This window comes from Daktulosphaira vitifoliae, unplaced genomic scaffold (assembly GCF_025091365.1).
Source record: "Daktulosphaira vitifoliae isolate Bord-2020 unplaced genomic scaffold, ASM2509136v1 Scaffold_2, whole genome shotgun sequence".
NCBI lineage: Eukaryota > Metazoa > Arthropoda > Insecta > Hemiptera > Phylloxeridae > Daktulosphaira > Daktulosphaira vitifoliae.
Genome location: NW_026099573.1, coordinates 42,071,845 through 42,085,770, shown reverse-complemented (window position 1 = coordinate 42,085,770; position 13,926 = coordinate 42,071,845). Strand labels below are relative to the sequence as shown.

Here is a 13,926-nt window from a genome sequence, read left to right as displayed (position 1 = left end):
TTTTTAAATCGCTGACATGACACTTTTTAAAATAATTAAAAATTACTTATTTTACCCAATATGCACATTTTTCTGTAAAGTCAAACGGTTAACATTTATTCCTCGTAAAATATTTATTGTTTACCATTGATTCAATTGAACATATAGTATCGTAAAAGGAAGATGTAATAATTACACAATAAGTTTGATTACATTGATAACATTGATAAGTTCATGTTATTTATAGAACTTATAAAACATTTCCCAACATAATAAACGAGATTTGTTTATAGCCTTTTAGTTTACATACTCAGGAGTGTAACTTGCATGTTTATTTTGACTATAATTAAAATGTACAAACCTCATATAATAAAAAAGTAGAATATTATATAAATTGTTACTATTTGACTCCAAGTTGACACTTAAAAGTGTAAGTGGTTATTTGATGTTAGAATAATGCAATTATAATGCGCAAAATTATAGACCTCAATAGAATAATAGAATACTTCATTATTTTACAAAAATTAAATATTTTAGATATTTGACAACCATGCTGTAGAGATAGATGGAAAAATAAGAAAGTTCGATTTTTTGTCTCANGTAGAATATTATATAAATTGTTACTATTTGACTCCAAGTTGACACTTAAAAGTGTAAGTGGTTATTTGATGTTAGAATAATGCGCAAAATTATAGACCTCAATAGAATAATAGAATACTTCATTAATGTTATTTTACAAAAATTAAATATTTTAGATATCTGACAACCATGCTGTAGAGATAGATGGAAAAATAAGAAAGTTCGATTTTTTGTCTCATAACTTTGGACCACTCATCTGCGATCTCAGCGTTCGATCATCAATATAGTAACGATAATCTGACCATTCCATAGTAAATTTTAATAGATAAACAACATATTTGCATCACAGAAAAATTCAACTTATCATCAATTAATATCTAAAACTTTATACTATAAATAGTAAGTATTAAGAGGCTTAATTAATTTAATCAAAATTCATTTTGGCACGTAGCAAACATGAACAAACTTGTAATTTATGCATAGTTATATTTATTTTTATTTCTATAGGGGAGACGGGGGGAACTACGGTCACCTTAGCTAACAATGTTATACATTGTATATCTGGTTCTAAGACTCTAAATGTTATGCTATTACAACAAAGGGATGCATAAACATATTGACTGCATTATTTCAAAGTTTCAGATTTTTAAAAAATAATCTTATATATTTTATCACTATCATAAAAAACGTTGCAATGCAAATTTGTAGATAGTGTTTATTTAAAAAAACAACATATCTTCTATTTCCTTATTTATATCCTGATTACAAGTTTTATAATTTATAAGTGTAATATATGAATAAATATTTAGTATAGCAATTCAATATAGTATTAAATTGATAATTAATAATTTAATGTTGTAATTTTTTACAAAAATTGTATTTTTTTATTAACTTTGATGTCCGATTTCATCATGAAAACAAATGAAAGTTCAAAAATTTTTTTTTTCATATTAATATATTACATAAACTTTAATTTAAGATATATATATAAAAGTGTCACTATTTCCGGAACACTTTCAAAAGTTAAGTTGAAAAAGTTGTCATTTTGAATCCCCTTCTGTGGGCAGGTAAAGAGTCAAATTTATAAAAAAAAATATACAAAATGATAGGCAAATATCTCACGTATGTATAAAAAAAATTATATTGATTTGTTCATTTTTGATAAAGTTATGGCGTTTTAAGTAAAAAAAAAATGAAAAAATGTAGAAATTAAGCAATTTTTAAATTTGTAATTTTTTTGGAGATTTCCCCCATTAACGAAGAACGAGAGAATTTTTTTCAAATTTTGAGGGTAATATCTTCGACTAGATATGATTTATGATCTCTTGACGTATCGTTTAAAGAAATCGGTTCAGTGAGAGCTGAGAAAAAGTGGTTACATACACACAAAAAAAAAACGAGAAATGAGTAAAATGATACGTTCTCAGTTTCGCATCGAAGCTAAAAAATATTGAGGTATTGGGTCATTTTTATACAAAAGGCTTTTATAGTGAAATTATTTAAAATCAAAAATATAGAAAAAGGAACAAAAAAAAAAAAGTGAATTAAGTTTTGTTGAAAATCATACAACATTGACGATAGCCAGAAAATTATTATATGAAAGTTAATAAACAATCCTAAATAGTTTAACAATTTTTTACTCAACGAATATAATAAATATAATAATCAAACGCAAAATTGGATATATCATCATATATTAAACTTATCTAAAACTATGACCTAATAATGTACAGTATACAGTTTACTTTTTGAACTTCCGATGTTCACGAAAACAATTATTTGCAGTTACTAGATATAGTCTTTCGCAAGTATGATGGTTTCTTGTCTCTAATCCGAATAGTTATAGGGTAGCCACCTATTTTTCTTATAAACCCATCACTCATTTTTACTTTAATATCAGGTAGCTTAATATCAGTATGAATACTAAAGTTACGCAAGACTTCGGATATCAATAACTTCATGGCCATCATAGCATATTTCATACCTATAATACAGTTATTCGAGTTTTAAATATTATTAATTCATATAAATATTAGAAAAAATACCAAATTAAGTATATGAAAATAAACATAGTAATATAGATGGATATTTCAATTATCAGATTTAACACTATTGTTCGGATAAATATGATTAATTAATCTGATGAGTAACCGGCAATTTTTAAAGTATGTAAGAAATTTATTTTATTTTCGGTGCACGTCAAACATGCTATGATAATTAAATCAATGGTAAATTAAGTTTTTAAATCATCTAGATTATACAAACATACAAACTTATTATTTTTTATTGATCATGTACATTACAATTTTTGCATCTCAGATGATCATTAGTTAAATTTCTGTAACTAATATCAATATTTACAATATAAGTTTTTAAGTGAAATGTATATACATACACATAATATTTTTTCACGGCATTTTTCATAATATTATTAATATAAAATAATAATATTAATAATACAATTATTTTAAAGTATCAAATTTTATCGAGTGGAGTTGTTAATCCCTTTCGAGTCTCATTGAAAATAAAACCTTAGTAAATTAATCAAATTTACTGTTAATATAAAGACGACAAATTTTTTTTAATTAAATGATAATTAATTTAAATTTTGAACAAGTAAACAAGATTTAACAAAAAAAATATATTTTGTATAATATACTAATTTTTTTTAATTGCTGCCTTAACGTTATTTATATTTAACAAATGCACTGAATTTGTAAATATTTTAAATTGGTCTATAGTTTTAGTTGTTATTTTTAAACAAATTTAGTTTAAATAATTGTTATAAACTATTTTTAAATATTTAAAAATAAAAGGCTAGCTCATACAGAATTAGGAAATTAAAGCTTGTTTAATTATCTTAGTCGGCAAAATATTAAATAAAATCAGCAAGCTCGATATACAGAGTGATTGGCTTACTATATCTCACGAAATGTCATTAAAAATACAAGTGTAAGAAACAAATCTTTTTTTTAATCATTATGGTTCTCTGATGAGCTGTTTCACAAGAAAAATTAAATTTCCATTAACATCCTTTATACTTATAACTTGTTTCAACTTTAGATTTTTAAATAGCAATTCCATATTATTTTTGTAAACTTTTGTTTGTTATAAGAAAGAAAATATTTAGCAACGCGGTCACATTATTATTTTATGTAGCGATAAGAGCTACTGGTCTACTGTGTCAACGCAACATAGTTAGAATAGTGCTTATCAATTTACGATCTATAACGTTTAATCCTGTTACAATTTTTTCTTAATAAATCCTAAACTCTAAAGAGCTTGTATTTTTAATGATACTACGTGAGACATAGTTAGCCAATCACTCTGTACAGGGTGTTAGTATAATCAATATTTTGAGCTAAATATTTTTAACTTAATTACAATAGGATAATTAAAAATAATTATTTTGATGTAATCGGTATACTACTCTTTCCCGAAATTAATCACATGTAATCATTTAAACTAAAAATAGACTACATCACAGGACTCCTAGTAAAATTTTAATACAAATTGATGGGTCACACTAAAGTGAAATTTTTTTCCAACTTTGAACCCAAAGTTCTAGGGAGGGTGTGAAATTTACAAAAAATCAAGTGACCTATCAATTTGTATGAAGATTTCGTGGGAAATACTGTAGCCATGTTTATTTTTTATTTAAATTTAAATTTGCGAGGGAACCGGAAAAACCACAATTTTGGAGATAGGAAATTTAATTTTTTTGATTTCGCTATTTTTAGGTCCTACTGAATATCTCCTTACTACTCGTGATATTGATTATATTGACACTCTGTATGTAGTGTGAATGCCAAATTCTAGACTATTATTCTAAATTCTTACCAAGTTAAATGTGTTTTACTTACCAAGGCATCCTCTAGGTCCTCCACTAAAAGCTATGAAACTATACTTGTGGCGGTTGGCTACATTGACAGGACTAAAATTATCCGGATTAAATATGTTGGGATTTGGATATAAGTACGGAGCTTGATGTGTAACCATTGGTGATATGGTAACACCGGTCCCTTTAGGTAGCACATAGTTTGCTGTAGACGAAAAAACTTATTACTTGTAGCGCCTAGGAATTATTTTATTATAGTTACTATTTACAAAGTTTAACGTCATCTTGTAGTTGTCTAGTGAATACTGGAAGGATAGGAAACATTCTAAGGGTCTCTTTTAATACTTGATCTAAGTACACGAGTTTTGCCATATCATCTGGTGTGAATTCACGGTCACTATCTCCAACTGCGTTATAAATCTCGTCATAAACTTCATCCTAGAGTTTTTTAGCGATGAGTTTAAGAATATGAATTATTAACAATGACAATTACTAAACCTGAATATCTTGATGAATTGCCAACATCAATAAACAAAAACACTCAGTAGTCCCGCTGGTATCACTTCCCTTATTAAAATAATTCAAATTATTAACATTTTTTATATTCTTGTTGGAATAAAAATAAATTTTGCTACTATTTTAAAAAATACATCGTATGTCTTGGTGGTCAAACTATAAAATGTAATAAACCAATCAAAAGTCCAAAAATATAGTATTACGAAATTGTAAGTAAAAATACTTAATTCGAAAAGCTCAGCTTCTCTTTACTAACAAAGATTATTTTTAAACTCGCATAAAACCCCGGGTATTTTAAAAAAAATATGGTTAGAAAAAAACTAACTATAAAAAACATTTTTTTAAAAATTATTTAAACTCTTTTTATTAATTATTACATACAATAAAATGTAAAGTCTTGAAAATAGAATGAATGAATTGTGTAAGTCATCTATATTTATAAACATATAAAAACTTAGTAATATTTAATAACAATTTTTAAATGTAAGACGCAAAAATACCTTTATCTCTTTAATTGATGTTTAATTTTGTAATATTAAAGAATGATAAAAATATATTTGTAAGCTTAAGTTAAACTATTCAGGATTAAGCAATATTATTTTAAGAAAATTGTCTCAATAATTTGAAGGACTGAAAACAGTAACAGTCTATACCAAAAAACATTAAAATAGACTTATACAGTTTTTTAACTAATTTTTAGAATTTACAAAAATAGCAATATTAGCTTGAATTAAAATACACGATATCATTCTTTTTTATAAAAATATTATTTTATTGTAAAGGTCGATAAAAATGTTGGATAATTCTAAGCTACTAGCCACAAATTCTTTTGATTATTTTGTGGCATTTAACACTACTATTACAAATAGTACAAATAAACTCTTTTTTTAATCTAAGCTCTTTTTTTTTTTCAGAAAAGTTGGTATATTAACCATTAGACTCCAAAACTGCATTAATTTTACGATCTACATCAACAATATGATGCATTCTAACAAATTAGTTATTTCGTAATCAATCACTTATTGTTTTAAAAAATGCGTATTTTTTATATTCAATTAATTTTATATATTTGCTAATTTGCTCAGAGATTCACATTACCGCGTACAACATAGTTATGACTTCATCTAGAACATCATCATCACTGAAATCAGGATCTGACTCATTAGCTAGAAGTAAGCAGTCCATGAACGTTCTAAATTTATTCCCTAAATTACCTAGTTTAAAATAAACCAATTTTTTACATTTTTTATTTAACTAGAAGTAATAATGATCGACTATACTTTCTTCAATATTATTTCCATTTGGTTTCAATGTAGACTTCTTGATCTGATAATTTTGTTTTTTTTCTTTTATTAACTAAAATTTGTATCAAAATAACAATTTTTCACCTATCATAATAAATATTTATACCTGTAGAGGTAGTTCTTTAATGGCTTTCAAGTTATTCCCCAGATCACACATATTCTTATATATTGAAAAATTTTTGTCCCAATATAACCATGGTTTATTTACATCCTTCACTAGTTCTTCTGAAACGCTAAATATTAATATAATAATTTTATGGTAATTAAGATGATTAATGTTAATGAAATAGATATAATAATTTCCTTACACTGTTAATAAATTTAAAAATTCAAATTTTTTTTGAGGCTCCGTAACCTGATAATCCATTGCAACATCTAGTAAATTTTAAATAAATCTATTGTTAAATTTGTTTAGTAAACATTTTATTACAGCGTATGAAGTGAGGTCAATGACATTATGCATTCAAAAAAATAATAATAATAGATAAATACTAGAATATTATCATACATTAAGTCACCAAAATGTTAAAGGATTCCGTTATTAAACATTTTATTAATTATGGATATCATAGAATTATAATTCTATTTTTGGTAATTATTTATTTATTTATTTATTTATTGCTAAACTCAACGGACGTAAAGCCCTTTACAAAATATANTTTATTGCTAAACTCAACGGGCGTAAAGCCCTTTACAAAATATATAATGATACACAACAGACAAAAATATAAGAAGTCGCATGATAGAATACAAATAAAAATATTTACATAGTCTTTAAAATATAATAGAAACTAAAGATAAACAATTAAAAATAATGATAAACAATTAAGAATAATAATGCTACAGCAGAGTTGATTCTCTTAGGTACAATAAAGTTTTTGATTTAAAAAGTTGGCGTGATAAATTAAAAAAATCAAGTGAGTGTGATATTTTATTGGCTACTCTAAGTGCTCTAGGGAAAAAAGAAAAAGCTCCACTATTTGTCTTAAAATGAGGAATAACGAATAAATCTAGGTTACGTGTATTTAAAACAGGGATTCGAAAACCAATAATTTCTAGTAATTCAGGACAAAGAATATGACCATTGAGAATATCAAAAATAAACATTATGTCCGCTAGAGTTCGTCTGAGGGACAGACTATCAAGGCCAAATGTTTCCTGTAGTGGAATAACTGAATTTTTCGAGTAGGGAAGATTTAATTTGTATGAAATATTTTTAAGAAACTTATTTTGAACATTTTCTAGTTCGGCATAATAGGTAGAAAGATTTTGCGACCAAACAACTGATCCGAATTCTAAGTTAGATCTGACCAATGAAGAAAAAAGTGTTTTCAGGCACTGCAGGTTACTGAACTCATTAGTGTTTCTGTTTAAGAAACCAAGCATTTTATAAGATTTGCTGAGGATTGTTTTATGATTTATTTTAAAACCAAGATCATTGTCAAAATAAATTCCTAAATCTTTAATAGAATTAACTCTCGACAAAGAAAAATGATTTATTGTATAACGATGAATGAGGGGATTCCTTTTGCGAGTAAAAGATATTATTTTGCACTTATCTATGTTAAGAGGTAAGTAATTTTTTTCACTCCATAAAACAAATTTGTTTAAAATCAATTGAAGATTTGTTTGATCAATAACAGAATTTATCTTGCAGAAGATTTTAGCATCATCAGCAAATAATAACATGTGTGTCTTATTAGAGTCATCCAACACAAAATGGGGTAAATCATTAATAAAAATTAGAAACAGCAAAGGACCTAAGTGGGATCCTTGAGGAACCCCCGAAGAGACCTGAAAGTTATAAGATGTATGGAATGAGATTTTGATGGCTTGAATTCTATCAGTGAGGTACGAGTAAAGCCATTTAAGAAAAGTACCATCAATACCAAAAGATTTCAATTTATAATATAGTAAGATATGGTCTACTTTATCAAAGGCTTTCTGGAAATCCGTGTATAAGGTGTCGACTTGAAACCCCTCATCTAAGGCATTAATAAGATAATTTTGATAAACTAATAAGTTAGTAAAAATCGAGTGTTTTGCCAAGAAACCATGCTGAGTGGGACTAATATAATTTAACAATATGCTAGACAGTTTTTTTGTAATAATAGCCTCAAATAATTTAGGTATAGAGGAGAGTTTAGAGATTGGTCGATAGTTAGTGATATCGATTTTGCTGCCAGACTTGTGTATGGGCGTAATAAATGATTTTTTCCAAAAACTAGGAAAGACTCCGGTTGATAATGAAAGGTTAAACAAATAGTGCAAGGGTTTAACAAGCACTGAATAGCATTTTTTTAAAAATATCGGTGGAATACCATCTGGGCCACTAGATGATTTATCATCACTTGATAATAAGTAGTCTAAAATTTCATTTTCAGTAATGGACATCGAGATGATATTTATATCATGAATATTAACACTAAGAGATTCAAGAATATAATTCGACAAATTGTTTTTAACATAAACCGAGGAGAAATGGTTAGCAAATAGTTTACAGATATCATTTAAATTATGAGCATGGGTATTTTCTAAAAACATTGACATCGGAATATTAGAGTTACTTGATTTGAGAGATTGAATATATTTCCAAAATGATTTTATATTAATATTAATGTTTTTTTCTATTTTAAGAATATAATTTAATTGGAGTTGTTTAGATAGTTTCTTACATTCTTTACGTAAATTAGAAAATATAGAGTAGTCAGATAAAGAATTAGAAATTTTGTATTTTTTATGAGCAGATTTTTTGAGTTTAATTAAATTTCTTAAGTTATAATTGGACCAGCATATATTGTGATCAGAGTTGAGATCCAATTTTATCTTTGGAACTAATACATCAAAAGAATGATTTATAATTTCATGGAATTTTAATACGGCACTTTCTAGGTCTAAAGTATAAATATTATCCATAATATCTATACAAGATAAGAGAGCAAGAATGTCATTAAAATTACAGGAATTAAAGTTGAAAATTTCAGGATATATAGACTGGATAGCGGGAGTAGTGATTGTAAAGGAAGAGATAAATTCTAGAGGTGGATGATATAAATCAATAAGAGGTATAAGAGAATAGTTTGAGGAATGAATAAAATCTGCAGTAGAGTTTGTAAATATTAAATCCAAAATACCCTTATGATTGTTGATTATGTTATTAACCTGCTTTAAATTTAAGTAATCAATATAAAAATTAACAAGGACAGAAGAAATTGGATTTCTAAGTAAATTAAAATCACAAGTAGAGAATTCATTTAAGTTAAAATCACCAACAATAATAATATTTTTAATGGAGTATTTTACTAAAAAATGTTCAATTATGTCGCAATGCTTGTTATATAAATCAATATTGGAATTTGGTGGAAAATAAACGCAACCTAGAAGTATAGTAATATTATTGTAAGATAACAATACAAACACTTGATCAACACCTTGAATTGGGTCGAAATTTAATAATTTACAATTAAGATTTTTTCTAGTAGCCAATAATACACCACCACCTCTAACACATACATTGGAAAATCTATCCATTCTAAATAAATTAAAATCAACAAGACCTAGCTCAGCATCATTAAAATCATTTTTTAACCATGTTTCAGACAAAAATAATAAATCACAATTTAAATTAATTATACAATTACGAAAAAATTCAAGCTTAGTCCTAAGACCTCTAACATTTTGATACATTACATGGAGATTAAAAAATGTTGATTATTATTTTGAGTTTTAGACACGGTGGCGATATTTACAATTTTAGGTATACCATTAATAAATTTAATAGTTAGACCTGATTCACCATTATTTGAACGTAACACAAGCTCCTCCTTCAAACTCTTCATATAGTCTCTCTGATGGGGTGTTCTATCAGTAGATATGAATGTAGTAGAAGGTGGATTGGAGTCAGTGAGTTTTTTTTTGTTACGAATAATATCAAACACGTTTGATTCCGATTCAAAAATAACTTTAATAGGACGAGGTTTACCAGACTGATAACGGCCAAGCCGAATGACCTTTAATGGTATAGGAGGATTTCCTGAGTCAACTAGAATAGACGCGATTGTATCGTTTACTTGCTTAGTATCAAAAGATATTCTCTCGTCAGACTGATTAGAATTGCACTCTTGAATATTATAGAAAATAAGATTTTTTGCTCGTTTGTTACGTTCATTGATTTCATTAATAATGAAGTCATTAGAAAGATTATGGTTTTGATTATTACCAAGGTTCGATTTCAGATTATTAACTTCAACAAGCAACTTATTTAATAAAGATTTGAGCTCTGGTAATTCTTTGAGACCCTTATCGCAGCCAGAACAAAAAAATTTGAGCAGTCTGTTTTTCATTCCCAGGCATTTTAGTTCAGAGGTTGATAGTCCGGAACATTTTGGGTGAAATAACAGTGTACACCCGTCACACTTAATAGGAGTGTCGAGGTCCGCAAATTTTAAATTACAAATATAGCAAATTGTACTTTTACCCATATTAGTATAGATAATCAACGATAACGTAGTGAGCGTGTTCCAAATGAATGCCAACAATAATAAATGGAAGAAAATATAGATAAGCGTACTCACGAGCGATTAAACGTACGTGTTACTCGGTCGGCTGTTGAAATATAACTGACATTAAATATATTAACATTGTTTTATTTTTACCTTGATTTATAACTAGAATTTCATCATTGAAATATTATTATTAAAATATTACAATGATTATTATTATATTACATTGATTATTGATCTAAAAAATGCTGACATATAAATATTTCACGTTATAGGTCAATTGTAAGAGTACTGTTAGCGCGAGTCACACTATAGTATGGTCTTTTATCTTGGTTTGGCTGGTCAGCAATGTGTCTTTTAGTATTAAGTCTAATCAGTGTACGTTCCACCGCTGAACCATCAGCGACGCGCTCCAATATTAATCAAGGTTACATTTGTATTTAAATATTTTCATGTAAGTTTTAATTATAAATAAAATTAAGGAACAAATATTTTGTACATTTTATTTATTCATGTTAAATTTAATATTCATTACATTAATCAAACAAATTAAAAAAAATTATATCATAAAAATAAGGTTAATTGAGCGTTCGATTTTTTAACGGTTAATAATCCCGCTCACCAACAAGTACCTTTTACCTTGTACCTTAATACTCTATAACCTACGTCACATAGTTCGTTTAAAACATAAATAATATCAAATGAATTAAAAGTTCTAAAATAAGTAACTTACCAACGGGGTAAGGGACGGGGGATGGTCTTTCTTACTAATAGCCGACGTAGCAACATAAAAAAAAATGGCTAAAAATATAAAATAAATTAAGTAAGACCTTCCAATTAAAGAATTAGCTGTATAAAGTAGAATAGATTAATGGTCAATAATGGCGGTGAGAAGTAAACTGTATGTATGATATGCGCTGAAATGTTGAAATCGTAAACAGATTGACGACTACAAGGGTAGTCACATAAATACTTCAACGACGGACAGAACCGAACACTAAAAAAGTGCACATATACGAAAGCTCAAGAGAACCAGGACACAACATGATGTGTATAAAAACAATATAAATATGGTGCACAATGACCAAACAATTAACCATCCAAATGAAGGTGCTTGCTAACTATACACGGTAGACAATTGACACGTAGATCGTCGATATGCCGTGCTGGGTAGATAAAGTAAAGACGCTGAAGATCAGCTGTCACGCGATATGATGTACCCGACGGTGTTTGTGACAACTCGCCCACTAGATCTTCGTTAAATGCGCTTTCTACTAAACAATATTGTTGGATACGCATCACATGAGGGCGTTTTTCTTAGATTTTGTTGTGACTGATAGCGCTGCCACCACCGGTTGTGCGAGGGATTCGCCACTACGTTGGATGCTAGTGTACGTGATTATTGTGTCTCGCTGAACTATTATCGGTCCTTTTGTGAGTTTTGCGTTCTCGCCACCATTGCTGGCCCTTGCTACATGGTTCTATGGTGCACCTAGCTCATAGTCGCTTTAATGGATTAACCACCCGGGTGATTCGTCGTGGGTATTGAATTGCTATTCCAGTCTATGCCATTGTGCGCCCTTCGTGTACATAACAAGTGCCTCCGTTTGTATCGACTACCCTTGTAGTCTTCAACATTTTAATGTAAAGTATTCCAACTGTTCATTTCTCACCGTCATTAGTCATCTTTCATTTATTGTACGTTAAACAGTTAAGTTTTTATTTGTTTGTAATTATTATATTATATTTTATCTATTTTGTTCAGAGATGTCTTGTTGGCCATTTTAGTATTAAGTGACCCCCCCCCTAATCCACAATTTTATGATAGTTTATATATATATATATATATTGTTACTTTAATATATAACTCCTTGTCTTGTAATTCTTATAATTTTATTTAGTGTAAGTACCATCCTCAATATTATATACAGTCCACTCCCAATTTCTTTTTCCGGCATAATTAAACAACCCAACCGAACGTTAACTAACCCGCACATTATAACCGGGTGTTCCGTTCAAACAAATATACTTAAAAACTTATGACAGGGGCATGATATGGCGCAGTGGATCATTCAGCCGCTACCTTAGCTCTGATTTTCAGATATGATGTTTGATCTTGGTTCTCGGATGGGTGGCCATACAGGAACTTTAACAGTGACACACACCTTACCCCTTACTCAGTCATAAAGAGATCACGTCATGGTCAACGGTTGTTGTAAAAAACTTAGTAAATTATTTTAAGGCGAATGAGATGATAATTATGATTTTGTTATTTTAGTATAATTATAATATATTATAATTTCTATACTATCATAACTATAATATTACAAAAAAACCCAGCACAGGGGGGTCGCGGCACAGTGATGACGTGGCATAGTTGGATCAAGTATAATGATATCTGACAGTNTGGAAGTATAATGATATCTGACAGTGATTAAAATCACTATCAAAAAAAAAAAATGCTTCGATGCAAATCTTTAGATAGTGTTTAGTTTTAAAAAATTGGTGGATTATTCCAAAAGCTACATGATCTGCTAGTTCCTTATTAATATCCTAATTAAGATAAAGTATGTAGAATGAAAAAGGGATTATTAAAAAATATTATTTCTCATAAAAAAATAATGTTGATCCATACACTTTTCAATATGTCATAGCATTATAAAGTTAAAAATGTAAAAAATAAAATCAAGAATTCTCACACAATAATAGCATTTGGTAGCTTTTTTCACCGTGAAGATAAAATAAAGTCCAAATTTTTTATTTTTCCATGATAAATTATATTACATTAGCTTTAATTTAAGATATACATAAAAGTGTCAGACCTTCCGGAACACTTTCAAAAGTTACGTTGAAAAAATTAATTTTTTGTGAAAAAGTTGTCATTTTAAATCCCCCCTTTGGGCAGGTAAAGGGTTAAATATAAAAAAAAAATATACCAAATAAAAGGTAATGATATCATGCATCTATATAAAAAAAATTATATTGATTTGGTTATTTTTAAAAAAGTTATAGCAATTTTAAGTAAAAAAAATTGAAAAAATTACGAAAATTAGCGAGTTATAAATTTGTAATTTTTTTGCAGGTTACCCCCATTTACTGGGAACGAGGGAATTTTTTTTAATTTTTGAGGGTAATGTCTTCGACTAGATACGATTTGTGATCTTTTGACGTATCATTGAAAGAAATCGGTTCGGTGAGAGCTGAGAAA

The 13,926-nt window shown here is 27.9% G+C and overlaps 1 protein-coding gene across 5 annotated transcripts in view; it reads right to left on the bottom strand.

The window, feature by feature from the left end:
* The window catches only part of LOC126899353 (cytochrome P450 4C1-like), a 46,673-nt gene that overhangs the window by 6,766 nt on the left and 25,981 nt on the right, over positions 1-13,926 (bottom strand). For 3 of the 5 annotated variants that reach the window (XM_050674219.1, XM_050674215.1, XM_050674218.1), the window contains exons 6-13: positions 6,525-6,591; positions 6,323-6,449; positions 6,193-6,268; positions 6,011-6,126; positions 4,895-4,963; positions 4,666-4,834; positions 4,422-4,601; positions 1,537-2,542 (exon numbers count right to left, since the gene is read on the bottom strand). In XM_050674219.1, coding sequence (XP_050530176.1) covers positions 2,334-2,542; positions 4,422-4,601; positions 4,666-4,834; positions 4,895-4,963; positions 6,011-6,126; positions 6,193-6,268; positions 6,323-6,449; positions 6,525-6,591 — 1,013 coding nt within the window. In that variant the 3' untranslated portion in view covers positions 1,537-2,333. Of the gene's footprint in view, positions 1-1,536; positions 2,543-4,421; positions 4,602-4,665; positions 4,835-4,894; positions 4,964-6,010; positions 6,127-6,192; positions 6,269-6,322; positions 6,450-6,524; positions 6,592-13,926 lie in introns of those variants that run through there. The other 2 variants (XM_050674216.1, XM_050674217.1) reach the window with 1 other exon arrangement.